Below are 13,186 nucleotides of genomic sequence, written 5' to 3'. Positions count from 1 at the left end.
GTCTATGCACACTACATTTTTTAGTTAGCAATTTACTAGGAACCCCTTGGGTATGTAATCAAATACTTTTAAGCTTAAATTTCAAAACTTACATTTAACTACTGATTTTATCTACTGTTCTGATTTTATCTGTTTTGATTTTATATACTGTTTTGTTTGTTTGTTTGTTTGTTTGTTAATTAGTTAGTTAGTTTATTTGCTTGTTTTAATCAATTTTAAATCATGCTTTTTATTTGTTCTTGTTTCTAATGTCTCTGTAAAGCACTTTGAATCACCTTGTTATTGAATTGTGCTATACAAATAAACTTGCCTTGCCTTGCCTTGCCTTGCCTTGCCTATAAACCTGTAGCAAATTATCACTGAGAGGTGCTAATTTATATCGCTTGCATATTTTCAATAAAGGATTCAATTAAAAAAGATGAAAAGGAAATTAAAATCAATCACATAAAAACAGAAAACTTGAGCACATTAAAACCAAGGAGGTACAACTTGTACAAAATATGAAATCTAAATTCAGAATAGCAGTTTGCACTCTTCGGTTACATAATATTTTATCAGTACTTTGAACTCGTCAAGGGTCGAGAGAATGATTAAGCTCCAGTGTTCTGAAGGGTATTGGATAACCATGGTAGAACTGGAAAATTCTGTTCTCAGCAAAAAAATCCCAGTAAATCCTGAGTTCCCAGTAGAGTGGCCATGTAGATTAGCTCAAGATTGGTCATTGCAAATATATTGCTGAAGTAATTATTTTATAATGCAATCAAATATCACTGGTCTCTAACTGCAATCTTCAAAATGGCCAAAGAGTTCAATAAAAAAAACCAACAGCATTCTGACAGAGTCAATAAAAAGTCAGGAGACAGAGCTAGGCAAAGATAGGGTTTATTACATGGCTGTTGTATCAGATTGCATAAGGTGTTTACATGTGTAATAAACCAAATTATTTCCTCTATGTAGATATTGTTAAGCACATAAGACTCTTGATGACACATTGTTTTTTCAAAACATAAGAAATCCACAGATGAAGGAGTTCCTGATTGTTTGAAAATCTCCTAAATTCTTCTTTTCTCCTACATATTATTTTTATTTTTATTGTCTTTTTACATTCATTAGTCTTAAGGGTTTTCAGCACCTGAAGCAGGCCATGAGCTTATCTACTTATAGGTGCCCCACGTTCTCCATTCACATCGCTTCTTTGCTGAAGGACTCTTCAGGGTTTTTTTTAGTCCACCACAAATCATGTTCCTTGCTCCCAATACTCCCGACCCCTTTTCTAGCCTCAATCCCTGACCTCTTTCTCACTCCACGTTCCCTCCTTCTTCCTCTTCATCGTTGTTCCTTATTCCCATCTGCAGGTCTCTGTAAAAAGACCTTTCTCAGTCCAAATCCTTGTTGTTGTGTCCATTGATCAGACCTGATTCCCAGCGCAGCACTAGAGGAGACTTCTGTCTAGGGGTACGAGGACTCTGGGGGAGCTGAATGAAAAGGAGAACAAAAAGTGAACAGGAGTAAGTGGTGATTGCATGGTAAAAGAAGAGGCAGGCAGTAAGTTGGAAGAGTAGGAGCAGAAAAAGAAAGAGAATTCAAAAGTATGTTGGAGTGGGAGACCAAACCAAAAAGCCAACACGGAGGGAGCGAAAAGAAAGGGATGAATTTGCTTCCTCTTGAGGACATATCTTTGGATGAGCATCATTAGCTCTGTAAGTCAAAGGAAGGTTAATGCGACTGTGATCCAAGGCCATGTTCTGTATGACTAAGTCAACAAGTGAGGCCAATTTGCCCTGCAATCCTTCATGTATCTCTGAACTTTAATCAGGAACTAGGTCTGTGCACAGATAATCAACCAGCAGAGAGAGAAAGAGAGGGAGGGTCTATGAGGAAGTGAGAGGAAAGAGGGCAAAATGCTGCTAATGTCAGACTGAACCATGCAGCTAAACCCCAGCACATCAATGCCAAACTGAATTAAACAGCTCAAGCCACGAAGCAGCACTCCGCTTTAATCAGAGATACCAGAGTATCAAAGAGATGCAAGACCCACAAGGAAGGTAACACAAATCAGTGGGATTGTCAATTGACTTTCCTCTTTGCCTGCTATTGACTGCTCAAGTGTGCGCACATACACACACTCTACAGACACGTTCCTTCCCTCTCTCTCTTGCTCTCTCTCAGTCTCAGGGCTGTTTGCCTTCATCCCTTATCTATAAAGATAAGAGCCTCACTGTGTGTTCAGCATGTTATCAGATATTTGCGTCCCATATTTGGTGCAAAAGAGATGCTGACATCCTCCCACAAGACTTTCTCCATTTGACACATTACAGTCCAGAGCAGTTTTAAACAGACAGATGCGTGACAAATTAATGTAACACTGTAACACTGACACACCTCTGGCCGGTTAATCTTCTCGTCTTCAGCCTGGACCGGGGGCCACACAAATGACTTGCTGACTGACAGGCGTGCTGGAAGAGAAGAGAAAAGCAGATGAAGAAAGAACAGCAGTGAGGGAGAAGTGCCCCTGTGATGTTGTTTGAGCACCACAGTGTGAACACTGAATCAAATTAAGATTGAACATCGTGAGGCAGCAGAGAGAAATGAGAAGAGACAGAGGATTGCAGAGGGAACAGACGGAAAGAAATCTGTTCATGAACGTGGAGAAACAGAAACTAAAAGCAGGCAGCGGTAATTAAGAAACAGAAGGGCAATAAAGCCTGATGTGTAAAGCAATATGCAGCTGCACTTTGCACGACCTTCAGTTACCGTCCGGCGTGCTTTGTGGACACACCCTGGTCAGTTTATGTCACTCATTGTTAAACCAACAATGTTTTAAGTCATTCATTCTGACGTAATCACAAATCAGCCTTCATGGCAACACAACACAGACAAAAAAACACACTGAAACATACTGTAGAGCAACGCCTCCCAGTCTTTTTTTTCTGATGTATCACAGCCAAGCACTCTTTCAAAATGCCCTTCAAAATCATGTATCAAATGTTTGTAATTTGAATTATTAAGCACTGTTTTTATAAATCTCTACTTGTGTTATTCATATTTTTATTCTTGGACTCTACTGGAGTAGCTTTGCGTCATTCACAGTTCAAAATAATCCTTATTCTCTATCTTAATCTTTGCCCCAACAGAAGGTTTGAGCCTTCTGTTAGCAGGGCGATGCTCACTGCCAGGGCTGGTTTTGAAATGACCATATAACAGTATCCTGTTTTTAACATCATGCAGAGCTGGAGAAGGAAAAACAGAAGTTTGAAATCAAGCGTTCAGAGGAGCCTGAAATTTTGGCTCAGGTGGAAAAGCTTTAAGCTAACCTTAGCTTTCATCTTAGCTAAAGCTATAAGCTAACGTTACTAACTCAAACTATGTTTAATATGAATATCCACCCATCTAATAGTATAGATGTACGTTACAGACATATATATAGCTCAAAACTAAACTCTCTACCGAAACCCATATCTTTAAAAATAATATATAAATATCTATAAATATATAAATATATGTTTCATCTTTATTGTAACTGTATTGATTTCAGCTATTTATCTTTGGCTAAATTGGCTATTTAGCAGTTGTTTTTCTCCCTTTATTTAAGGTCACTAACTTATTATTTAAACTATTTAGCCCATTTTCTTACTTGACTATTTAAACCAAGCATATAAAGATCCCTGGATTGCTGACACAATAGCAAGTACCCCACCTGGAAATCACTACTGTATAATACAGGCAAACAAAATTTCCCAGAGATACACTATAGGCAGCAATAGTCTACACACACGCACACACATGCACAAACTCTGTATCAGATTATATCCACTTTTTGAATGCTGATTTCGGACTTAATTCCCAGATTGGACTCTTTCAGCCAGCTCCTTTCTTCCCTGACACAATAGCGTTGAAATATGAGCCAGGTTTTTCCCTGCCTCAGCTTTTCACAATTAATATGACAGGTTAGGTGCTACATTTTTTGTTGAGTTACAGAATTTTATTTTCTGGCCGGCCAGCTTATGGGCTCCGGTGCAAAGTTATTGCTCATAATAGCTAACAGTAGATTCGAAAGCTGTTTTGAGGTTTTCCACTGACCATAAGGAAAATGAAATAATGTGCTCACTGAGCTGTTTCAGGGGGTTTTCATCATCTAGCCACGGATATAAAAATGACACACACACCCACGCTCAACCAGTCATACACACACACCAGCCTATGTGAGCAGGCGGGCACAAACAGAATCAATTACACCCTTACACACATGCTCACCCAGAGACCAACACAGGCCTACACTAACCTGCTGAGGGTCCAGTTTCTCCTTTGGATGATGACCCAGGTGCGTCAGCAACGGACAGTCCGTTTAATGACAGCACAGGACTCTTTAACTCCATGCTGACTGGCCTTCCTCCCTCTCTTTCTCCCCCTCCTTGTCCTTGTGTACCACCAACACCACCACTGCCCCCATACAGACTAATCCTCTGCTTGCGAAGCTCCTTCTCCCTCTTCTGGGCCTCCTGGATATCCTCCTTCACTTTCACTAAATTATTTGAAGAGCGCAGCTTGAAAAAGGGGTTCTCCTTGGGTACTAAATCCTCCACCTCCTCCTTTTCTTGTCTTTTTTCTGTTACTTTTTCATTCCCTCCTTTCTGTGACAATAAGATGTAAGGACTTCCAGAGTCGACAACAGTAATACCCTCTGATTTGTCTTGGTGTTTCTTCGGTGTTGTGTTCTTCAGGTTGTTCTCTAAGATTATGACTTGTCGACTTGTCCCCTGTGAGATACCCGGTCCTTGAAGAGTGTTTTTGGTTACACTCCGTCCTATGGGAGAGTTTGGGGTCTGTGTCGGGCTAAGAAGATCCAAACTGTGTCTCTTCTCGACACGTGTGTCTTCTGTGGTGGACACCTGTGATGAGATGTCTTCCTGCTTCTTGGGAGTTGAACCATTGCTGACAGAAGAAACCGATGGGGCCCTGCGACTGGTTGAGGCTGTAAAAGTTGAGTCACTGGGTGTCTGAAAGGTCTCATAGATCTGTTTCTTCTCCCTTATTTGTCGAACTGTGCCTTTATCATAAAAACCTGGAATTTTCCCAAGCTTGACCAGATCCTGCTCCCTCTGGGTCTCCGTTTGAATCTCATACAGCATCTTTTTGCCAGCAAACTCTCTATCTTTGTCCTGACACCACTCAGTCTTCGCAGCTACTGAATTGGAAAGAACAGTTTTTCTTAAGGGAACCTCTACATACTCTGGAGTGATGCGTAGATTTGGAAGCCCTCTGGATCTTCTCAGGCTATGTTCCCGCTCTATAGCCCTTCGGATCTCCCTCTCAATGGGAGTCTCTCTGGATACAGTTGATGGAAAGCTCTCCAAAGTGTTGGACGGGGAGAAATCAGCTGATACGCCACTGTCACTCTGGCTATCGTCACATGAGTCATTCTCCATCCTGGTGTGGTTGCTGTGCTTCAGAGACACACCACAGCTATATTTTTCTATCTCCGGCTCTTGTATTTGGACTGTTTGTGAATATCTCAACAGTCCCCCGCTGTGTTGCTGCCCAGCTGGCTTGTTCCTTTTAAGTCCGCTCTCTTTCTGCCCTTCCTCCCCACCTGTTTGCTCATTTTCTCCCTCTGTTCTTTCCCCCGCCCTGCTGTGCCTTTCTCTCACAGCAACAACGCAAGCAAAGCCTGTAGCAGAAGCAGCCCCACCTGGATTGGACGGCTCCATGGCAACGGTCGACAAAGGTGGAGATCCCTGGCCAGGCACCTGTTGTCCTGCTTCCTGGTTTACACCTCTGAGGGCAGGTTCACGTTGGTTCTTTAACAACAGCCCCTCCTGGTGTTTATCTGAGGGTTTTGCATGCAAAGCTGAGTCTGTCTCTTGATTAGTGGAAGCTAAATATAAAGGTTGGAAAGACTTGCTGTTGATATTTAATGTGTTCAGTTCCATAATAGCAATGCCCACTTCCTCTTCTTCCTCACTTTCATCTGCAAAAGGAGGGGAACTCACAGTATGCGCGTCATCTGTAATGTTAATGTCAGAGCAAGAAGGGTGAGCAGGTCGTAACACATTATTTTCCACTATACCGGTACTTATTACATCTGTTACAGATGGTTTATATGTCTTCTGATCAGCTGGTTCAGTCATCTGAGATGCCTTTAACCATTCTCGACTATTCTGGCTATCTAAAGAAGTAATGTCTTCTGTTGGGTCTGAAATGACATCAACATCACTGATACACTCTGCCACCTCACCCTCAGGGCTGGAAAAGCCCTCTTTGTCACGGTGTACTCCTGCTGATAAGGCACCCAAGGAAAGTGTAGGCGGGAAAACTTCCTCGCATAACTCAACTTCAGGTTCCTCTTGAGTCTTTAGTCCTCCTGATAGGTTTTTAGGAACTTGCTCTGATCCCATCACTGCTTCCTCTGTCTCCCTTATTCTCGCAGCTCCTTCATTTTCCATTTTAGTCGCATCAGCTGTTTTGATTTTTGAGATAGTCTCTTTCTCCCGCTGAGTATTGACCTGAGCATCAGGCTCCAGGGTGTCTATATCCTCCTCGGGTTCTGCCTTGGGTGCCTTTAAGCCTTTCAGAGGGAAGTTGTCACCCCTCGCCCAAGACTCATTGACCGACTCGTCAAGTAAGTTGACAGGGCACTGCTCCTGCCAGGCCGTGGGTCTTGTTGCCATGGTGACAGGTCTGCTGATGTAGAAGTGTTTGGAGCAGTCAGGTTGTTTGGCCTCCAGCCAGTCAGTCTGAATGAAAGCAAAAGAGCACAGATGGAGGAGAGGGGAATGGCAGAGTGATTGACATTGTTTAGCATTGTTTATTTTATACACTAATATTTTAGAGCATTTCAAACAACTCATTCATATTACTGCTGCAATGAATCATTGTCTGTTTTCACTGTGCGAAACGCTGAGGGCTATACTGACATGTTTTCATTTGTATTTTCATAACTCTTTCTCATCTCTGTTGAAATACTACAGCGAACAGACAAGAAAGAACATTTTTAAATAATTGTTAAGAGGGAAAAAAACATGTTAGGACACTTGGCATTTGCATAGCAGGATTTGTTGTTTTTAAAAGATAATGTCAGCTTCTGTTTCCCTTTCAGCTATCAGAGGTTTTAAAAAATAATGGTATAAAGGTTTTTTTTTAAAATAAATATATGTTCATTATTATGCAAGTGAGAAACAAATGAAAGAAAAAATGGAATATACTTGAAGTGATGACATCTAAAAACAGGCCATACGAGTATGAAAATGAGGATGAATCAGACGACGCTGCAGTCCTCAGAACTCATTGCACTCATCTGTATGGGCTCAAATTGTGGTCATAAATATTTTGTACTTGTAAATCAGTTTTGTACTTGTAAATCAGTTTTGTACTTGTAAATCAGGATTTGAATGTGTAAAAAGAATTTGTGTGTGGACTTAGCCAAAAAACTATGTGAGAAAGTCTGCACTCAAGTTTCAAGTTACAAGTACGAATTTTGACTCTATTTTTCTTCCTTTCATCTGATTGGCCAATGTCATGTCAATCACAAATTTACCTATCCAATCAAAGAACAGATGGGTTTTGCTGTGGAGGGGTGCTTTTTTTTTTTATTGTATGAATCCAGACATCTGAGCAAAGATCACTAAAACTGTTCTGGGGCGCATGGCGGACTAGTATCTCTTTTAATTTGTTACTGTCTTCTGTATATGCTTAAATAACTGTGTTGGATTAGAGCACTGCAAATCCAGTTAAAGTGTACTGCATTCCTTTTCTCTCTCTTTAACGGCAGCTTTAGTGCGCTTATGTTATTATATGACACGCAGGGTGTTTATAAAGCTGTGCCTGACTTTGGCTGTAAGGTGGCAACTACTCTGTGCAGAGCCTAACTAAAGTTTTCTGCTGAGCACACCTTTTCTTTAATCAGCTTACAGGCTGGGAAATGGCTCAGTAACACACACACACACACACACACACACACACACACACACACACACACACACACACACACACACACACACACACACACACACACACACACACACACATGCAGACAATAGGATTGTCTGCGGGATATACTGACTAAAGTGGAGTCCAACTCATCCAATATCTCTTTTTCTTTAATACACACTCCTGTATTTCAAGCTTGCCCTGAATCTGTATTATTGCTTTTTCTTTCTTTCTTTCTTTCTTTCTTTCTTTCTTTCTTTCTTTCTTTCTTTCTTTCTTTCTCTCTCTCTCTCTCTCTCTCTCTCTCACACACACACACACACACACACACACACACACACACACACACACACACACACACACACACACACACACACACACACTGTCATCTCTTGTTCAGCTTGCGTTCTGAAAAACTCCCTTTCCCATCACTATTATCACTTCCAAGCCATTCTGACTAGGCTGGACTCCAACTGTGACTGATCATTAGGGGAATGTAGACCACAGCACTGGGGATCAAGGGTCTTTGATGAACTGGGACGGACGGACAAATGAGGTACACCCCCTTCGTGTACAGATTATAAGGAGTGACAGCATGAGGACACGGTGGGAAGAATGGGGATCGCTGTGGCATACTGGGTGAACATGTGGATGCAACAGCAGAACAATGTAGCCTAGTGCGGGTAAATTAGTATGAGATCAGGGAGAGGAAACAGTGAGATATGAGAGATATGACAGAAACTGGTTTGGGAAGCCAATCTCCAGCTGCGTTTGATGTATCTGGGCTAACATTATTATCAGCTTCCAGTTAAGACACACATACTAACTCAAGGTTTCTTTCTTGTTTCCGAAATGTAAAAAGATTTCAAGCCAGAACATTATTTGTTTTGTTTCATATACCAGTTTAATAAGCAGCTTATTAGTGTGTTCACTGAATGCCCTATCCAGTGCCCATTATGAAATGTACCCTGGCTAACGTCAGGCCGGGTGTTTTGTAATGAGGGGGCAGTGAGATTTGGGTAACTGGCATTCCCACGGAGTTATTACTGTGCCTAAATGAACAATAACCTCAGTCATTAACTCAGTTTATGCATGCTGCTTTTTAACTGATCAGACACAGAAACACAGGCTCAGCTGTTACCTGCACACATGACTCTACCACCTATGTTACAGAATAACTGACAGAAACCCCTGAAATTCATAAAGTCAGAATAATAAGTCGCTTACTAACGGAGAGTTCCCAACACTAAGCTTCATTGTGAAATTGAGCATGAAAAGGAACATTTTGCCACAGTGAGAAAGAAATTTGTTATAATGGTTTAAACTTTGTAGCCTCCAACGCTACGGTAGTAAAACAAGCTGCTCATTCATTCTGGGGCATGTTGATGTAATTTAACCACTCTAAGCATAAACTCTGACAATTGATTATTGGATTCTTTTTTATTTTCAGAGGAATCTGGCAGAATTTTACCAAAGGTAAGGTTGCGGATTAAACTTAATTACATAACAGACTTATGTTTTGTTCATTATATCCACAAAGGCTCTTACATTATCAAAAGAACAGAATAATCATTATCATCATTGGGGAAAAAACATCTGTGTCAGCTCAAACAAATAAACCTCCTTTTCGTGGTCAGCAATGTCCTAAAACTGTTAAAGATCTAACGACTTTAGACAAAAAAATTGAAATGAATTTGAATAAATTCAGCCAAATTCATTCCTAGTGTTGTTGCTGTCTAATAGTTGCTGACTATGTTCTTTTAACATTTTCCAGGCATAAGTGTCATATTTGAGAAATTTATCCCAATAGGCTCAGCTGCTCCAAATTTCTGTACTACGCTTGTTTGTTTTTTCCCAGTGGTAATTACTTACCCTAGAAAATATTTCATGTATGTATTTAGAGCAGTTTCCTACTCAACAAGAACATACTACAGGAACTGAATATACAGCTACACATACCTGTTGCACATACCTGTCTTGAAGATGCCCTCCAAATGATAGATTCCTGTGTAATACACACTTGTCTTGCTTCAATTCACTGATGTGTAATCAGCAGAACAGGACTCTGTCTGCTCTCGGCTCTCACAATGCCTCAGAGCCCGGCTCTCCTCATTTGTGCACACCAACACCATCAGTCCAACAATTGTGCACGCCCACATTTGCATTTCATTCACCCACAATCACTAATACGTGGACAAATATGCATGAGAGTCTGCTTAAACACATGTGCTCCAGGCTTACTCTGCTGTCATGGATTTGAAAATATGATATGTAGTAATAATCTTATTGGACTGGATTGGAGTTGCATCGCATTTAAGACAATAGTGTTAAGCTACTAGCAAGAGTAGGCTTGGTTAGCCTTATGAATAAATAGACTGTGCTTTGCAGAGACAGACATTTCATTCAGTTTATATAGTGCCAAATCACAACAAGAGTGGCCTCAAGGTAAAGATCCTACTAAAACTAATCTTTATCTTTCCATGAAGCCAGATGGCACACACCAATTTGTTAAACTGCAGGAATGACTTAAAGACTTTCATAGTGATTACATGCTGCGTGGCCAAATTTCTGTGCATATTGAAGGTATTTCCTTTCTTTGTTGTGCTGTGTTGGCTTCATTACTCAAAACAATATAAACCCATAGTTTACAGTCCCACAAACCAATAAAACCAAGTCCCTGTCCTAATGAGGACACACATACAATCTTTCTCTCAGTATTTAGGTATGAACACACAGCAAAGATGAAAACTATCTTTAGAAACATGAACAAGTATAAACAGAGGCTCCAGCCTGACTGCTCATCGCTGCGTTTGTCAGCTGCTGAAGTTCAGGGTGTGGCTGCTGGGCTGGGGTCAGCATTCACTGAGCTTTATTATCGCTCTGGATTCTTGGCTGGCTTAGCGTTAGCATGCTATCTGTGCAGATGCTTGCAAAGAGCTGAAGTTGTGTTAGGAGGATAATGCACATGTTTGTATTCTGGTTTTCACTTTATCATCGCACTCTGATCTGTGCAATAAAAATAAAAGTAATGCCCATATCCATGCTATGGACTCCTCTGGGACATGAACTGAAATCAGCTAATTGTAGCACAAGTGCACCGATAAGCAGGACCAATAGGCAAGCAGACTAACACTGGGAACCGTTTCTTTATCGGTTTGCGTAAATGCAAACAAATGTCATGCAATCATTCTTTCAGTTTCCCTATTTTAGATGCTGATGGAGAAATTAATGCTACAGTTAGCACTGGGCATTATTCTGTTTGGGAATTTTAGGTGATAAAGCAATGCTATAGATGCTAAAAACCTATGTAGGTGTACTTCTCTCCTGAAGCAAAACGGGGTCAGAATTGGTAAGGCAATCAATAAAGAACCAGATCAATATGCAGTATTGATTCTAATCAGTGGCAGAAACAATAACATTGGTACTAGGGCTGAACGATATATCGCATTTGCGATAATATCGCGACATGATCAAGTGCAATTTTCTAACCGCAAAGGCTGCGATTATACTGCGATTATATTATACAATTCATGGGCTGCATCCTCCTGAGGCCGCATTTGTAGACCGATTACGTCACAGCGACGCGCCGAAGGCTGTCCAAATTACTACCATATCCCAGAATTCATAGCGCGGCCCAGCCAAACTCCAGTTTCCAGCAATGGCGGCCGCTACTAAGTTTTAAAATTACTCATACTAATCTTTCTGGGTCACAAAATAAACTTTTAACATATTTTCAGGCAAGAAAGTAGTTGTGTAAACATCAAATATCTGCTCGGTTTATCAAGATATCCCATATTTGCAAAAGTGCTTCGACGTTTTCAGAGGCGTCTGCTACCCACCAGCTCGACAGCTAGCCGGGAGCTCGAGGGTTACTGATGCGGCCGAGAACGGCACAACTCCCGGCACATCATTTTCAGATCACCGCGGAGTTTCGCTGCTCGGGTTAAACGTAATATATAAGTCACTTAGACAACCTAAAAATGTTATTGTTGGGCTTTTTTCAGTGTTTTGTTTGTTCGTGAGTAAATCGGTTTGGCTGAGATTAAAGTTATTAGATTAGATAAAATAAAACTTTATTAATCCCCCGGGTGGGTTCCTCCTTGGTTTTCACACAGCTGACTAAACGTCAAACAGAAAACTTATTAAACAGAAGTATGAGACAGTCGAGAATTTACACCAGTGTCTGGTTATATTTTAGATAGCAAGAAGCAGACGGCCGAGTTTATTAAACTCCACCGAGACAGCGGTGACGCTAATCAGAAGGCTAGACCGTCCAATTTCACGCCTTTAAATTTTAAAGGCGTGTTTGTGTGTGTGTTTATACAATTGCTATTATGTTTGCACTTTATGTGTAATGTTACTGACTGCAGAGATCAGTAAGATGTGTGTATTTTTTATTTATTAGTTTTATTTATTTAATATTATTTTTTAATTGAATGACTGTCTAGTAGTTCACAGATGTCGAAAAACTGAGTGTGGTAAAGCCACTGATTTTTTTTTATGTATATTTCTGCAATCTGCACATTGTACTGACTTTCATTTTAATGTTTACACCAGGGTTCCTTGTCAGCACTTTATGCTCAGATGTTTGTAAGCTAAAAATAAACTATTGTGTATGTTCAAATATACTGTTGTGATTGAAGAAGTTAAATAAAAATGTCAGTCATCAATTCATGCATCACCTCATGTCATCATAACAGAGGTCTGTCTTCCAGGAAAGAACAGTTTAAAATTAATGTAATATAGTATTGGCCATACTATATGATGTATTGCTTGTCTTTGTTTAATAATACAGAAGACAAAGACCTTAAAAAATAATCGCATATCGCATCGCAATATTGGGGCAAAAAATCGCAATTAGATTATTTTCCATAATCGTTCAGCCCTAATTGGTACTGTATCAGTAAAAGTGCATCAATTCCTGTCCCTAGTCATAGGTCAGTTTAGCACAGGTTTCCACACAAACTGGCCAGAAAAAAAAAAACACTAGGTGGTGATGTATTAAAAGATTTTTTTCCAGACCAAATAAGGTCATATTGTACTGTACGTCCAAAACTCTGAGGTTACTGGATTCAGCAATAGGGAATTTAATTGTGCATCAGTTTAACTTTTCATGAAAGAACATGAAGTAACAAGCTTGTTTTAGCACTTTGCAATCTTGACAACACTAGTATACCCTCTAGATGCTCTAAATCACTTTACCTTTAGAAATCTAAAAGGAGCAAGATATATTTTTACAAAAGCTTCAATTGAGAGTTAA

The 13,186-nt window shown here is 40.4% G+C and overlaps 1 protein-coding gene across 2 annotated transcripts; it reads right to left on the bottom strand.

Moving 5' to 3' along the window:
• Positions 1-874: 874 nt before the first annotated feature.
• misp3 (MISP family member 3) lies at positions 875-10,018 on the bottom strand. 2 transcript variants are annotated; one of them, XM_085408629.1, is made up of 4 exons: positions 9,886-10,018; positions 4,283-6,734; positions 2,383-2,456; positions 875-1,475 (listed from the first exon to the last, which is right to left on the bottom strand). In XM_085408629.1, the coding sequence occupies exons 2-4, from the start codon at positions 6,666-6,668 to the stop codon at positions 1,377-1,379; spliced, it is 2,559 nt and encodes an 852-aa protein (XP_085264755.1). In that variant the 5' UTR covers positions 6,669-6,734; positions 9,886-10,018; the 3' UTR covers positions 875-1,376. The 2 variants fall into 2 exon arrangements, with proteins under 2 accessions (XP_085264755.1, XP_085264756.1); XM_085408630.1 differs by having other exon boundaries at positions 9,899-10,015.
• Between the last annotated feature and the right edge of the window lie 3,168 nt (positions 10,019-13,186).

Source organism: Rhamphochromis longiceps, linkage group LG6 (assembly GCF_057381845.1).
Source record: "Rhamphochromis longiceps isolate RC_006_pf linkage group LG6, R_longiceps_female_GT1.1, whole genome shotgun sequence".
Classification (NCBI taxonomy): domain Eukaryota; kingdom Metazoa; phylum Chordata; class Actinopteri; order Cichliformes; family Cichlidae; genus Rhamphochromis; species Rhamphochromis longiceps.
This window is presented reverse-complemented; position numbering and strand designations above follow the sequence as displayed.